The 15,387-nt window shown below is 27.3% G+C and overlaps 1 protein-coding gene across 2 annotated transcripts; it reads right to left on the bottom strand.

The window, feature by feature from the left end:
• Nucleotides 1-6,575: 6,575 nt before the first annotated feature.
• Nucleotides 6,576-14,523, bottom strand: LOC109808798 (phosphoenolpyruvate/phosphate translocator 2, chloroplastic). 2 transcript variants are annotated; one of them, XM_020371939.3, is made up of 9 exons: nucleotides 14,045-14,522; nucleotides 13,335-13,457; nucleotides 13,082-13,234; nucleotides 9,657-9,742; nucleotides 9,427-9,511; nucleotides 8,497-8,616; nucleotides 8,296-8,373; nucleotides 7,523-7,652; nucleotides 6,576-6,928 (listed from the first exon to the last, which is right to left on the bottom strand). In XM_020371939.3, the coding sequence occupies exons 1-9, from the start codon at nucleotides 14,417-14,419 to the stop codon at nucleotides 6,852-6,854; spliced, it is 1,227 nt and encodes a 408-aa protein (XP_020227528.1). In that variant the 5' UTR covers nucleotides 14,420-14,522; the 3' UTR covers nucleotides 6,576-6,851. The 2 variants fall into 2 exon arrangements, with proteins under 2 accessions (XP_020227528.1, XP_029128902.1); XM_029273069.2 differs by lacking the exon at nucleotides 7,523-7,652 and having other exon boundaries at nucleotides 14,045-14,523.
• Nucleotides 14,524-15,387: the final 864 nt, after the last annotated feature.

Genomic DNA, 15,387 nt, shown 5'->3' with positions numbered 1-15,387 from the left:
AATTTTCATAAATGATTATTAATAAAAACCTTTAAAAATTCAATCAAACTCATTTAATTAATCAAAATAATTATAAGGAAATAATCTTCATAAATACAAAAATAAATAATAATTATTTGTAGTATTAGTAGAAAAATTTGGGATGTTACATCCTCCATAAGCTAGCTACTTCTATTTAACGCTCCTCCTTGATGTATTTGGTTACTTTGTATTTATATGAGCATTCTATATTTAGCATTATCTCTTCCAAATTCTCTAAAGTCCTTTAGGAGACACTTGTCCTTAAACACTTCCAACAAGGAAACTTTTCTTATAGGTTAGTGCACCAATTTCTTACTTCTTCTTCCTTAGAAGAGTGTGTGCCCAAACACCTATTCTGTGACACCCATTCTACCCCACAACATATAATATAAAAATATAAAAAAATAGTTTCCCAACTTAGATAAAATGGTTCATAATTAAAATACTTCCAATATCCAAATAATTTAAAACAAATATTTATAAAATATAAGTTCATAACTTTAACTAACAAAGAAATATAAAATCCAAATACAATAAAATGAATAATCTAAAATCCTTTCCCTCGATGTCACACTATCAGAGAAATCCCATGACTCAACTATTGGCACCTTGAATGTCACCCATGTCCACACCTTCCTCACCTAAAAACAACCACAAATGTACAGTGAGAAAAGAAAATATTTTTATAGAAAGCTCAACACGAAATTCTACAAAACAATCTCAAAGTAATATAATCCATGAACACACAAATTCCATCATCTCATCATAATCCACATATTTCATCATCTCATCAAAATTCACATGTGTACATATAAACAAATTGTACATATACACCGTGTCACACATCCAGCACCAGATCATGTACATGCCCCTGTTGATGTATCACACGTCCAACATCATATCACTCACCCGACTTTGATAATGCATTCCACTACCGGTACCGATATCACGCATATGACTGTACCTGACGCATCACACATCTAGTACAGTATCATGCATATGACCATGCCCCCAACAACACATAAATAGCACTGTAACACGTGCACACCCTTACGGCCTAGTTTCATGCATACAACTGTGTCCAATCATCACATCGCAGTTCACATTTCAATTCTACATCACATGCACAATATAGATAAATCTACACAAAACAATGGTTCACATACCCCTCACGCAATTCACCATGAATTCACATCACATCATCTTTAATATATGAATTAACTCTACAACATAATATTATAAAACTTTAAACCACTTTTCAATCCACATGATAACACCTAGGGGTGGCAAAAATACCCGCACCCGCGGGTATCTGTGGGTAAAATTCGCTACGGATAATAAATGGATAGGCTAATTGGGTACCCGCGGATAATGGAGACGGATAATTTTTTACCCGCTTATAAATGAGGTGGGGGCAGGTATGATGATATTCATACCTGCAGGTACCCGTTTAATAATATTTCTTAAATATCCTAATTATCTTTGTACCACATAACCCTAAAACTAAACTCTCTCATCTTATTTTCTTTCCATAGCCGCACAAGCCACACATTAGTCATCACAATAAGATTTATGTATTTTAAGTTGTTTACTTTTATTTGAAATTATGAGATTGAATTATTGTAGCTTTCTGATATGAGACTTTCACTTGTGAGATTGATGTATTTTAAGTTATTGATTATCTTGCATTTTTATTATTATTTCAACAAAATTAACATTAAATACAAGTTCAAAATTAACATTAAATTTTTATTTTTAATATTTCAATGAAATTAAATATATACTTAAAATTATTTCTAATATAATTTTTTTAATTTCTTAAAAAATTTATAAATATCCATGAATATCCGTAGGTATTCAAGAAATTCATGGATACTTGCTTAATAGTTACCCGCACGGATATGGGATGGGTATGGGACCAATTTTCATCCCGCAGGACGGGGACGGGTTTACTATTACCCGCCCCCATAGGGCCCTATTGCCATCCCTAATAACACCTTAGAACATCAAAACAATATGTATCTCCCTTCGACAACTGTCAAAGAAAGCAACACACAAAGAGTTATACTCATCCAAATAATCTCAAAATTATCTCAAAAGAAATATAAGAAAATAATCTATAACTCTTATGAAGACATGAAATTCTAAAAAAATCATCTACTTAGCTAAAAATTTCAAAATCTGAAACAGATATAATCCACATTGACAACTTGACCCTTATTCACTAAAATAGCCATATCTAGAGTTCTAGAAATCCTTTTTGAGTGATTTTATGGCCATTAGAAATATAATACCCGAAGTTACAACTTTTGTGAAGAACATGAAGTCTAAAAATGTTGTTAAGGTCACCTCGCATGGCTGACAATATAAAACTTAATATTTCATGCACTAGAATGGAGATTGAACTTATAACTTGAATAACTCAATCAATTATTAACATTTTTACACGATTATAGAGTCTAAATTATATCCCCATGCATCTACTTTCTAACCCAACAAACGAAAATTGATTTGGTTAATTACACAGAAAGATATTACAAAAATATTAAAGTACATCCATAAGTAAAATCTCTCAATTACTTATTAATTCATATAATTAAGGGTGTTCATCAATCCATAAGAACCCTAACTTACAAAGCACATCCCAATAAATCCAATCATTATTTAGATCATCAATTTTATCAAATAATTTCACAACCAGATTTATAAATCAATATGAAATCCGATTGAATCATTATCTACCAATTATCAAAACCCCAATCTCTCATGAACCCTAACTCACAGGTACATTTCAAACAACTCAATCTCTCTCTCAGAACATTGATTTTAACATCTAATACCAGAAATACACTCACAAGTCCACATAGAAATTATCAGAATCATTAGCCATCCAAACAGAAACGAATATAAAATTACCAAAAATCCTAGGGAACTTTCCCTCTACGTACCCGTTCCCTCATGTGGCTTCGCATATAAAAATCTCATTTTTCTATGTACCTGGTTGTGTTAATCAGAATACTCTTGATGTAGTGGAAGTTGCTCCTAATCTCTTCCTGGGCACTCCTCCTCAAATCTCTTGTTTCTCCTTTCTCTTTTTCTTACTCATTTAGAAAATTCTAAATAAGACTAATGAGGGTTAATCTATAAATCCCTCCTTTCCATTCTCTCGGGTCGGGTTAACCCAACTCATTACCTAAATAATAATACAAAAATTATTTTTCCTTTAATAATAATTAATATTTCTATCCCCAAAATATAATAAAGAATATAATATTAATAATATTATTATTTTCTATAAAACAAATAGGGTGTTACATATTCTCCTTCATTTGCTCGGTCACTTTTAAAGTCACATTGGATCAAGGAAGATCAAAGTGTGTCTAGGAGCTTCCATGGAGGATTTGGCCTTCCAATCACCCCTGGAGTACAATCAGTGTACATGAAGAAGAAAAGAAGAAATAGAGTTTGGCTAGCTTATGGTACAAGCTAGACTAACCTTGGTTAAGTGTAACCAAGGTTAGTTAACTTGTACTCAAGATAACTGTAACGTCTAGTTGTATCTAATATTATATATATATGTGTGTGTGTATAATATTTATAGATTGAAAACACAAGTATATTATTAATAATATTACATGTGATAACAAAGAAAGATTTTTCGAACTCATTTACATATAGCTAGCTTATAATTACATTACATAATATTAAAAAAATATTTACAACAATGTGCGTAATTAAAACTGCTCATTTCTCACACATCTATTACAATGTTTACATATTAGGTTGATATAAGTTTACTATAAGATTAACGTAGTTTGCTGGAGGTAGGAAAAAGGTAACCACTATTGGTCCATCAATAACTGTAGGGATTTCCTGAGTAGGAGAAAATGTAAAAGTTGACAGTGCTACTCCTTGAAAAGTAACCGAATTGGTGACAACACCCACACTCGAAGTGGTTCCTAAAAATACCGCGGATATGATAGAAGGGAAAGGCCCCAGAAGTGCTGGTAGGTCGATTTATTTTTTTATTATAATTAATTAAATATTTAAACAAGAAACATAAGGAGTGAGAACAATTATCTAATAAATATCAACAATTACATAATATGCATAGAAATATTTAATACTAATAAATATATATATTAATTCTTTTTATTATAAAAATTTGAACTATACTTGTAGTGACTAGTCAGGATAAATGAGCATCATAATAACAAACAACTAAAGGTTGTTTCACCTTAAGTTTTTTCTCATTTAAATCCCCAAGGTAAACCTCCAACTACACATTAATTCAAACTTTTATTCGTATGGTCATAGAATAATATATATATATATATATATATATATATATAAATAAATGCATGAAGAAATAACAACAAGAAAAGTTAGAGATATTTTAACAAAACTATATTATAGTTAATCATAAAAATAATTACGCTAAATAAATTTGAGTATTTATCATTATTTAAGCTTTAATAAAATAATATTTACGGAAATGGAATATATTAAAGAGTACCTATCAAGTAAATGACATTGATAATCATTAGAAAATAATTAAACAACATAAACTATGAACACCTTATTAATTATTATGAGTAAAAATTATCATAGATTAAGTAAGTAAGTGAGGTTAAGGACACCTCACTAAGTAAATACACATAAAATATAACAAACAAATAAACATAATAGCATATAAAATTTTAAAAAGATAAAATTCTCCTCCCCCTTACCTTAATATTTGAAATAGTATCACTCAAAATCTTTGTTCTTTCTCTTGTTTTATTTTGCTACAAAACCCAAGTCCCACATCGACTAGAGATTAGGCAATTGAATAGTATATAAGTGGAAAACAACCCTCACCTTATAAGCCAGTTTTGTAGGGTTGAGTTAGGCTTAATCCACTATTCTAAGATGGTATCAGAGCTGTCCTAGATTCTTAAAAATGAGTTACCCACCATTAATACATGCGCCATAGGCATGAGGGGGTGTATTGAGAAAAACTCAAGTCCCGCCAATCCTAGATCATTAAAAAGAGTCACCCACCATTTATCCACGTACCACGAGATAAATTCGTTCTCGTTTCTTTTTCTCCACCCTCAAGTCTTAGTAACCTCCCACTTCATTTGATTCATTCAGGTAAGCCTATTTATAGGCACTAATGCAATGATTACACTTGTTAGATTTTTACTACAATTTTTAACTAGATTTTAGTTTAGTTACAAAGTTATTAAAGTTTCTCGTATCTTTGTAGCAAATTTTATCTTATAAGTTGAATGTATCTTTGTAGCAAATTTTATCTTATAAGTTGAATTGAATTTTACACAGATGGCTTTGAAATTGCAAGTTTTATCTTATCTACTAATTTTTTTTTTATTTACATAAGGTTTTATTCTTTTTTTATTTAAATAAAAGCTATTTAATTGTTATAAAAATATATAAAAAGGCATAGCATGACTTGAACCTATGACTTGTAACTTATAATTCCTATGCACCACTGAACAAGTTATTGAACTATTCCATTTTATATGTATGTATTATATAAATTATAATATATATCTAATTTGTTTCACATGTAATTATAATAATTAAGTTATTATAAATATTTCTAATATAATTGAATATTCTATATTTTTTTCTACCAAAAATATAAATTTTTATAAGGTATCAAAAATAAAATATCAGTATTTATATATTTATTAAAATATGGTAATCGAAATTTAAGAATCTTATTTTTTAAAAATAAGATAATAATAATAAAATTGGGAATAAATATTATACGATTCTATTTTATTTTACTGAAAATTTTGTAATAAAAATTTTAATGTATTGTAATTATATAAAATATTGCACTTATTCTCTTTTTTTTTTAACTAAAAATTTAGACTACTATTTTAAGGAGAGTATAATAATAATAAAATTAAGAATATTGTATATGAAATTTAAGACGTTACAATAACCAACTCTAGTTACATGTTTAATGGCTAAATAAACATATGTGATTTGTTGGAATTTGGAATAGACCATGAGACACCTTGTCCCATCGATGAAAGTGACGTTCAACCTACTTGTCCCAAGCAAATGGACAACCTTTTCTTTGAACCATGTGTCCATTAAAGTGCTCATGAGTCATTCAAGTCCAATAAGTTCATATCTCCTTTTCTAGTTATACTCCTCTAAAATAATAATTACAAGGAAATAAATGTCTATATTACTTGACCAAAAAATACAAGGTCAAAATTAAGAAAAATATTTTTAAGAAAAAATATTCACAAAAAAAGAAAAAGTAAGCTATTAAAAGTGATTTAAAGCTTAATAAAAGTTTGGACCTTCTTCTTTCATATCTAACTCACTCCTCTTGACTCCTTTCATGATGTAATAATTATCTATGTATTATTTGCCAATATTATGTAACAAATACTAATAATATTTATTTTACAAGATTTAAAAGCTAAAATTTTATATAAACTATTCAAATTTCTCATTATTACACCAATCACAATTAATTAATAAGGTGTATTGTTATCCTTACGATATGGGAAAATAGATTAAAAAAATAGAAAAAGAATAAATAAACAATATACTAATAATGTAAAGTAATTTTACATCGTCCACCAAATCACAAATCATCATTTGTGATTAGTTGTTAACTTTTATAGTTAATGAATAAAAAGTCATACTAACATTGAATTTATTATTGATCGTGTAAAACTATTTTACGTACATGATCATTAACCTAAAAAATAATATTTTACACTGATAATGGTTGTTATGTCTGAAGTATTTACTCTTCCTTTTCCTTCTTTTCGTTTCTTTAGAAGAGTTATGCTGCCTCAATTTGTCTTTGGCACTGGCTTTATCCGATTTGCCCTTGAGTACAAGAAAACTCCAACAAGTGCAACACCAGTTCCTGTATTCACAAAACACCACAAGAAAAAGAAGAAATTAAGTTCTAGCAATTTTAATACACATATGTTTGAGACGGCAAAGTTCATACACAAATGTTAACAACACTTTTTATACAATTTTTTAAAAATACATTTTTATTAGTTAAATTTATTGAAAATTAAAATTTAAAAAAAAAAAATGGATTCCACATCCTATTTAACAAACCATTCTCTTACTACTTTGCTCTTCTTCAATTCCATAATAAGTGTTGTATAAAAGAAATAAAGAGTCTCAAAATCAAGCATCATATTAACTTTTCAATATAACATTAATTATTATTTTTTATTTACATCCCTAATATTATTTTTTTAAAAAATATTAATGTTGTGATGTATTATTTCTAAAAAAAAGTTAATAATTAGGATAATTTTATAAAACTCGAATTCTCTTTTATTTTATTTTTTATTTTTTTTATCTGTATAAGAAAATACAGGATGATACTTACTATAAAATAAATGAAGTGGTTTTTAATAAAATAAACTAATTAAAAAATGTAATATTAAGAATATATTTAAAAGTGTATAGCTAACACTAAAACTTAACATGAGAGAGTTACCAAGTGTGTTAATGGGTGAGACAGGAGTTTGGAAGAAGATAACTGAAGAAACAATGACAACCACACGCTTCACACAGTTTCCAACCGAGTGGGACACAGGGGACACCATTTGTAATATCATGTAAGAGACCTGCCACCAATTGCATTTACTTACAATGTTTCACACAACATATCTCACACCAGTCACAGACCATTTTGCAAAGGAAATTGCACAAAGGACTAATTAAGAGAAGAAAGCTAGAATATGGTTAATCAGAATTTTAATAAAATGCTAAACCAAGAAAGTAAAATTGGAAATCAAAGGGTCACAATCTCTAACAAAATACTGCTCAAAATTGTATACATAGGATACAAAAGTCATTCATGATGATCTTCTATCTATAGAAAACTCATTCATTATTCATATGACTTCAAAAATCATTATCCAAAATATTTAATGGTGACTTGTCATCTAACCACATTTTATTATAAATAATAAGTTGATTGATTTGTATAATAATTATCTTAAAAAATTATAAAACATAATTTTTATTGATTAATTGTGTAAAACTTTACACTGTCAGTATATAAGTGATTAAACACATCACAAATGATAGTTAATAAATGGATAACAATATAAAATTATTTTCCACCAGCTAGATAATTTTCTTCCCTCTTTTAAGTATTAGAGTAAAACTATTTATTGCCTTGTAGATCATAATTTAACATCATGACAATCTTCTAAGTGGAAAATCCCATTATTCACATAACATTTGAAAATTGAAAGGTCTGACCTGCTGATATGCATGGAAGCAGAAAGCAGCCAAAACTGATTTGACACACAGCTCTCTAACATTCAGCCCTTGGCTTGCCTATATAGCAAAAAAAAAAAAAGCATACTAAATGTTAGGCAGATTTTTCTCTTCCTCAATTACTTAAGAAGGAAAAATAGTGGCAAAGGACATATAATTTTAAACATAAAACTGTATACATACAGCAGATTGCAGGTAAGAAGGAGTAAACTTGACACCCTCCACAAGTATAGTGCATGGGACCAACAAGATAAAGGAAATGATGGTTATAACTGAGTAGAGATTGATATTGTCCAAAACTTCCTGTCAAGAACATGCTTCAAATGGTGACTCTTATTTTTAACAGAATATTCTAAGAGTTTCAATAAGTAAAGTAATAATTAGTATAAAATAAAAATAAAAATTAAGCAACTCCATGAATCTAGTTAAAAAAATTGTAGAAAATCAAGAACTTGATTATAATTTTTAATAAAGAGAACTAATAAAAGATTTTAAAAAAACTCAAGAACATAATGATATATTAAACTATTACTTAATTCATATTTTATTTCTGATGATTCCTTTATTCTCGTGATATCAACCACAAGCTTTCAACATAGTGACTGAGCATTCTCATATGAAACAATTTTCTATAAATTGAAGTCTTCCATTAATTGGCATGAAGAATAGTTTAGTGTTTAGGGAATGAAGTTCATCTTCCTAAATGAGATTAAAAATTAAACGAGGTTAACTCACATTCTTAACTAATGTGAAAGTAGTTACTTTTTTCTTATATCTGAGCCTGAAAGGGGTATATAATTTGTTTAGGTAAATTTTCTCATAAGTACCTTCAAAAGAGAAAAAAAAAATGAAATAAATTTTTCTATAAGTTAAATTAGTTTGTAAATAAGTTAATTTATAGAAACTTTATCATGTTAGTAAATTTTTGCTTTTAATTATGCGTAAATTAATTTTTAACTTATAAAAAAAATTATTTTAATTTTTTTTATAAATACTTTTAAAAAAAAATTATCCAAACAGATATATGAGTGTGCACACACCTACTTGCAAGTTGCAACAACTTCATTTTGTAACTATGTCATAACAACATGAAGATATGGGGAAGTTATTTACCTCTTCATTAGTCATCAGTTTTTTGCTCAAAACATTCCGTGATTGATTGGTAAGGTTAGATGCCATAGCAGTAGTGAATCCAATCCTGTTTTGAGAAAGAAAATATGAAACTATTGAATCAATAGTACCCCTCCAATAATATTGGAAATTATTGTATGATCAGTATCAAAATTATTCAATATTGTCCTTGAAGTACTTTGTGCTTGCAGCAGTTTAGTTTGATCAATTACCAATTGAAAGAGACTTCAGTCATTGATGCCAGTGTCACTCCCCCCACTATTGGTATAAGGGAAGAAACTACCCAAAAAGTAGGCCTCTGTTCATTTAAGGATCAAAAATAAAGGTGATCAGAACACCAAAACAATTAGATTATTCTGCATTTTCATATGAATGGGTAGCATAAGGTCTATTAGCTTTCAAAATAATTGAACATTTAATTAAAGTAAAAGCAATTTTGAATAACTTCTCCTAAAATCAATTGCTTCTTTATAATAAAGTGATTTTATTGTAAACAAATATAATTAAATTAATTTCTAGTTTTTATTTTAAATCTTTGAAATAATCACTAAATTATTTTATATCAGAATTCTTTTTAATGTGTAACAAACTAACCTTGTTTTGCATTAGTGATGAAAAATGTAATTATATAATTTATATTTCATTCATGACAAGCACATTCTATATAATTGACACAGTCAAATTAAACAATAAGGAAAGAAGTACTGTTTATATACATGAATAATTCAAAATAGGTAAATTAAGTAGCACAGGGTTTAAGTCCACCAAACATTCTAGGCAAAAGTAGGTTTGAAGCAACCTCCTAGTCCTACTTCTGATGTTGTCTTGAAACTATTGATGAGTGATGACACTATCTAATTCTAACAATTGTGTTCTCACCATAATCATAATTCTATGTCGATAATTGCTTATAAAGAATTATGGAGCCTCAGTATTCTTATGTCAAAATATTTATCATGGACATTGATCAATTTAAAGGTCTTACAAATGACATTTATGATTCAAGACATGTAAGTTCCATATGCCCTGTAATTTCATTTCTCTTGGTATGTTGCAACTTGCAAGACATGTAGGTAGGGTAGAAAAACAATTCATTTATTCATTATTCATCTTAGTCATTCACAAATAAATGCATTTAATTTATCTATTACAAAAGTATAATAATAAAGGATTGAATTAAATCCATCTAATTTTATTAGGTGGTTAATGATTCATCTACTATTTTTTTTTTTAAATCTATTGGATTATAATAAAAAGAGTATGTTGAAATAAAATTTTAAAATATTATTTTAACATATAAAAGCCTTGTGCATTTTAAAGAACTATATAAAACTATACAACCTATAATATTTTTTAAAAAGACTTTTATAATCAAAATTTTGTAGTTTAAATTTTAATATTTTATATCATAAAAATTTTAAAATTTGAAAAGGATTTATACATTTGTAAGATTTGAAAGGACTCCATATGCTTTTGGTAAACATTAAAAGTTACAATTGAATGAAAATGATCTTCTGATAAAGAAAAATAAATGAATACGATATCTCATTTTCATTGGAGGATGAACAACCACCACATAGGAACATGTTGAATTTGCAGCAAACATAAATTTTGTGGGCAACATAATGAGAAAACATTATTAAAATTAAGATATTTATAACTTCCAAAACATTCATATGATGTATGGACTATTTGAATATTGGTCTGTTTAAATGTATATTTACGAAATTTTTTGTAGTGATTATAAATATATAGGACAATTTAATTATTTTTAAGTTGTTATTTAACATAATTTGATAGTGGAAATTTTACTCTCTTAATTAGATATTGTCAATTTTTTTTTTCTCTCTTTTGAATTACACATGTTGATTGTGTGTATAGCCCATAAAAAAAATACGAGAGTGACAGAAAAATAGAAAGAAGAAAAAGAAAACATTTTACAAAAATTAATTCTTGAAAAATATTATTTTTATAGATAGATCAGATATTCATCCATAAAAAATTAGTAATATATAGATTGAATAGTTTTTTTTTGGTTAAATGAACTAGATGGATTGAATTTTTTAAATAAATTTTTGGTGAATCTAAATGAATTAATGTATTATTAATGAATTTATGATACCCTCTTTCATTTTACTTTTTTTATAATAAATACATATCGGTTGTAATCATAAATTAATTAAAAGTTATATGAGATATAAAAACATAATTGACAAAACAATAATTAATATAATCTTAAATTTTGAAAATGACATAAAAATAAAAATAAATAAAATTTTACTTTAAAAAGAAAACCCACAATTAAACAGAAATAGTATTAATTAATTACCGGTTTATCGATTTTTTTTCTACGTTCAATAAATAATAGGAGTGGTACATTAACATCTCAGACTAAAAGTCAAACTTAACCCTATAGATAGTTTTTGAAAACTTTATTTCGTCTGTTCATATTCATTACTAATAAAAATCAAGACAAGAAAAATATCAATGATGTGAGAGATCATTCATAGCCGATAAATATCAAGAAAATAAATATATAAATAATGAGAGAGATTAAAAGAATTAAATACTATTTAAAATAATAAAAAGAAGAAGAATATGTCTCATTATGATAAAGATAATTTGGGAAGAATATATAAATTTAAGACAAATTTAATATTTTTAACTAAATTTAATGTTACTAACTAAATTAAGTACTACTAACTAAATTAAGTATTCATCTCCTCCAATCTTAATAAGATATAGAAAGAGTCTGCCTTGTTAGTTTCTAGCATTTATTATTTTTTAAGAAATTTTTAATTAAAAATAGTATAAAAAAAATAGTTAATGCAAAAGACAATTAAGAAATGATATTATAAAAATAATAATAAAGTAAAAAAAAAGTCTCGTATAAAACTGGAGATAATAAAAAAAGACCTACATAAATAAACTTGAAATTTTATAAAATAAAATACGACAAAAATATATAAAAGATAAAAAAAATACATAATTTTGGGAATATATAAAATAAATTGAGTAAATAAATTATTGCGAAAACATTTAATAAAATAAATTAACAAAAATGGGTAAAGATGACTGGGCCTGAATTGAATAAGAAGACAAAATTGAATAACTGGAAGAAAAGAAGAGAAGGCGTGTGTTTGCTTTTAAATTTCCCTGAAATTGTTTCACATTTCAAGACAAGATCAAATGGTCACCATTAAAAGTGGCACCAATCTCAATCACTTCCTTTGCCATTGGATTAAAATTCATTTTGATGGAATTGATTTTTTAACAAATTCGTGTGTAAATTAATCTAAATAACCTATTCATATTGGAATTGTGAGAATCCTAATCTTCAAAGAAATAACTATCATTTTTAGGAGAAGCTATTAGTTCATACACCATCACCATGCATCAATCATTTCAACTAATATTTATGTGAGATGTAAATTTTCAATTTATAAAAGTTAATCATATATCATATATAAACTTATTAAAATCACAATTTCTTCATTTTCAGGGTAAATGCCTAACACTTATTATACATTTGCTGTATAAATGCATGAAATTTGCTAACTACAAACATATTAAAATATATATAAAATGAAGAATAATTCTTTTAAAAGTAAGTAAAAAGTGAAGAGTTGAACATTACCTGACCCAGGAAAAGAGTGGAAAGAACAACAGTGAAGAAAGGCTCCATAGCTTTGATTGTGTGAGTGAAAGATACAGCAACCTTTCCAAGACTAATGTTGGTCAAGAGATTCCCAATTGTGTGAGCCACAGCCAGAGGAAGAATTGCTGCAAGCTGTGAATCAATGCAAACAAACATAAATGAATCATTTGGAAATCAGAAGTGTGATAGCCCCACCAAATTCATGGACAGAACCACCCCTTTTTCAACATACCTGTGAGCCACTTATGTTTGGTCTCCTATGGAGATTCAAGCTCCAAATCAAATTAATCATCAATGTTGCAAACCCAAATTGAAATGCTGTAACTGTTGCTGGAAATGGATAGACTTTTAGAACCTAATAGACAATGAGTGCAATGCAATTGAGAACAACCAAAAGAGAGTTTAAACAAAAAATATATATAACAAGGACACCCCACATTTCTTAATGCAAGCCTGTATGATAAACTTTCTTAGAATTACACTTCAATAATCTCTTTATTCTTTTGGTGTTTTTAATATTCTTATTCCATCAAAATTAGAGTTTTATCTCAATAATTTATATATTTATCTGTGGTGCAAATCTCCTATAGGTAGATTATCAAAATGAAATTATAATTTTTTATTTTTTTATTTTATTTAATAAGAAGGTTTATATTTTAATCTCCTTCACAACAAATCCATCTCCATCCAATTCTGACTCCATGTAAGCTTAAAATATAAATATATCTCCTATATTAGTAATTCTATTACTAAAATTAAGGAACATAAATCTCAAACCAGTTAAACTAAGAAGTTTGTCATAAAACTTTGATTCTAATTATACTAATTAAGAACACTACTTAAAAAACCTTAAAATTAGTTAATGTCTCTTTTCTTCCCTAGATCCAAATAATTGCAAAGGTGGAATCTTTAGACTCCAAATGCGGATGAAGAATGAAAAACCTGTTTGTTGTAGATGTTGAAGTAGATATTCAAGAGGTACCAAGTTGCAAACATGGCCCCAAGCTGTAGAGTCTTGAGCAAACCACTAGTTTTGGTTGGTTCATCACTTCTGGCTTCAGGAAGAGAGGCAGCAAGGACTCTGAAAGATGCAAATTTTGGGGTGGAAAGGAGAAAAGGTGAAGACTTTGTGGCAGTGAGGAGCAAAGAAGAAGAGGGTCCATTGATGGTGTGGGAATGAGGAGAGAATTGAAAAGGGAAATTCTTGGGTTTGGATGTGTGGTTTGGAACATGATGTGGAGAGTGTGACAAAAAAGAAAGGGTGTGCATTTTGGGGTTGTGATGAGAGGCTAACAAAGAGAGAGAATAAGGAGACATAGCCGTTGTTGCATGGAGTGCAGTGAATGAACAGAGATTCAGACAATGCACGAATTAATGCTGTTTCTGAATTTGTGTCTGAGGAAGTATCGACCAAACATTTGATACAGCTGATTGATATATATACGATTACTTTACATGATTCAAATACCCTCTTCTTTATTATCCAATAATATTCTATTATCTATCGCATCATCATTTTTTTATTCATAACAATTGAAATAATATAATAAAAATTAAAATAATATAATAAGATTATGTATAATTTATTTCAACCCTCTTCCTCTCTCATACCACTACCACTGACTAGTTTAGGGATAATTTAAGGTTAAGCCACATGCATTAAAAAATATTTAATATATGCAAATTTTGTTAAAAAAATCTTATTTAATAAGAGTAATTGTTGGATAGAATGTTATTTCCTTTGGACCTATAAATAAGTAAATAAAATCAATTTCACACAACAGTTTATTAAATATATTTAGTTTTCACAATTTTACATAAAATATATATCATATTTCTTAAAATATCTTTAATCATATTCGTAGTAGATAATATTCTCATTTATTATTATAGGAGTAATTTTAGATTAAGAATATTAAATAAAATTAACTTCAATGAAAATTGTTTATGCTTATTATATTTTAGTTCAAAAAAATTAATATTTTTTATACTTATAAATAAACTCAAAGGGAGTATTAAATAAGAGTATAAATTAGAGGAAAAGAATTTCTAATTTGTTATTCAGATTCTAAAACAATATTGTTTTGAGAAGGAAAAAAAAAAGCTAAAATCACTAAAGAAGTGAGAAGGAGAGAGTATAAATTTAAAGGACCTTTAGTGATTTTTTACTTTTTTAATATTTATTTTATTATTTTATCCAAATGTTGTGTCTTTCTTCTTGAATTTCTACAATATACAAACTTTCTTTTTATTTGTTATTGTTCGCAAAATATATTTTAATTAAA

The sequence above is a fragment of the Cajanus cajan genome, chromosome 2 (genome assembly GCF_000230855.2).
Source record: "Cajanus cajan strain Asha chromosome 2, NIPB_CcT2T_4, whole genome shotgun sequence".
NCBI classification, from domain to species: Eukaryota; Viridiplantae; Streptophyta; class Magnoliopsida; order Fabales; family Fabaceae; genus Cajanus; species Cajanus cajan.
The sequence above is the reverse complement of the archived record's forward strand: the minus strand, read 5'-3'. Positions and strand labels throughout refer to the sequence as shown.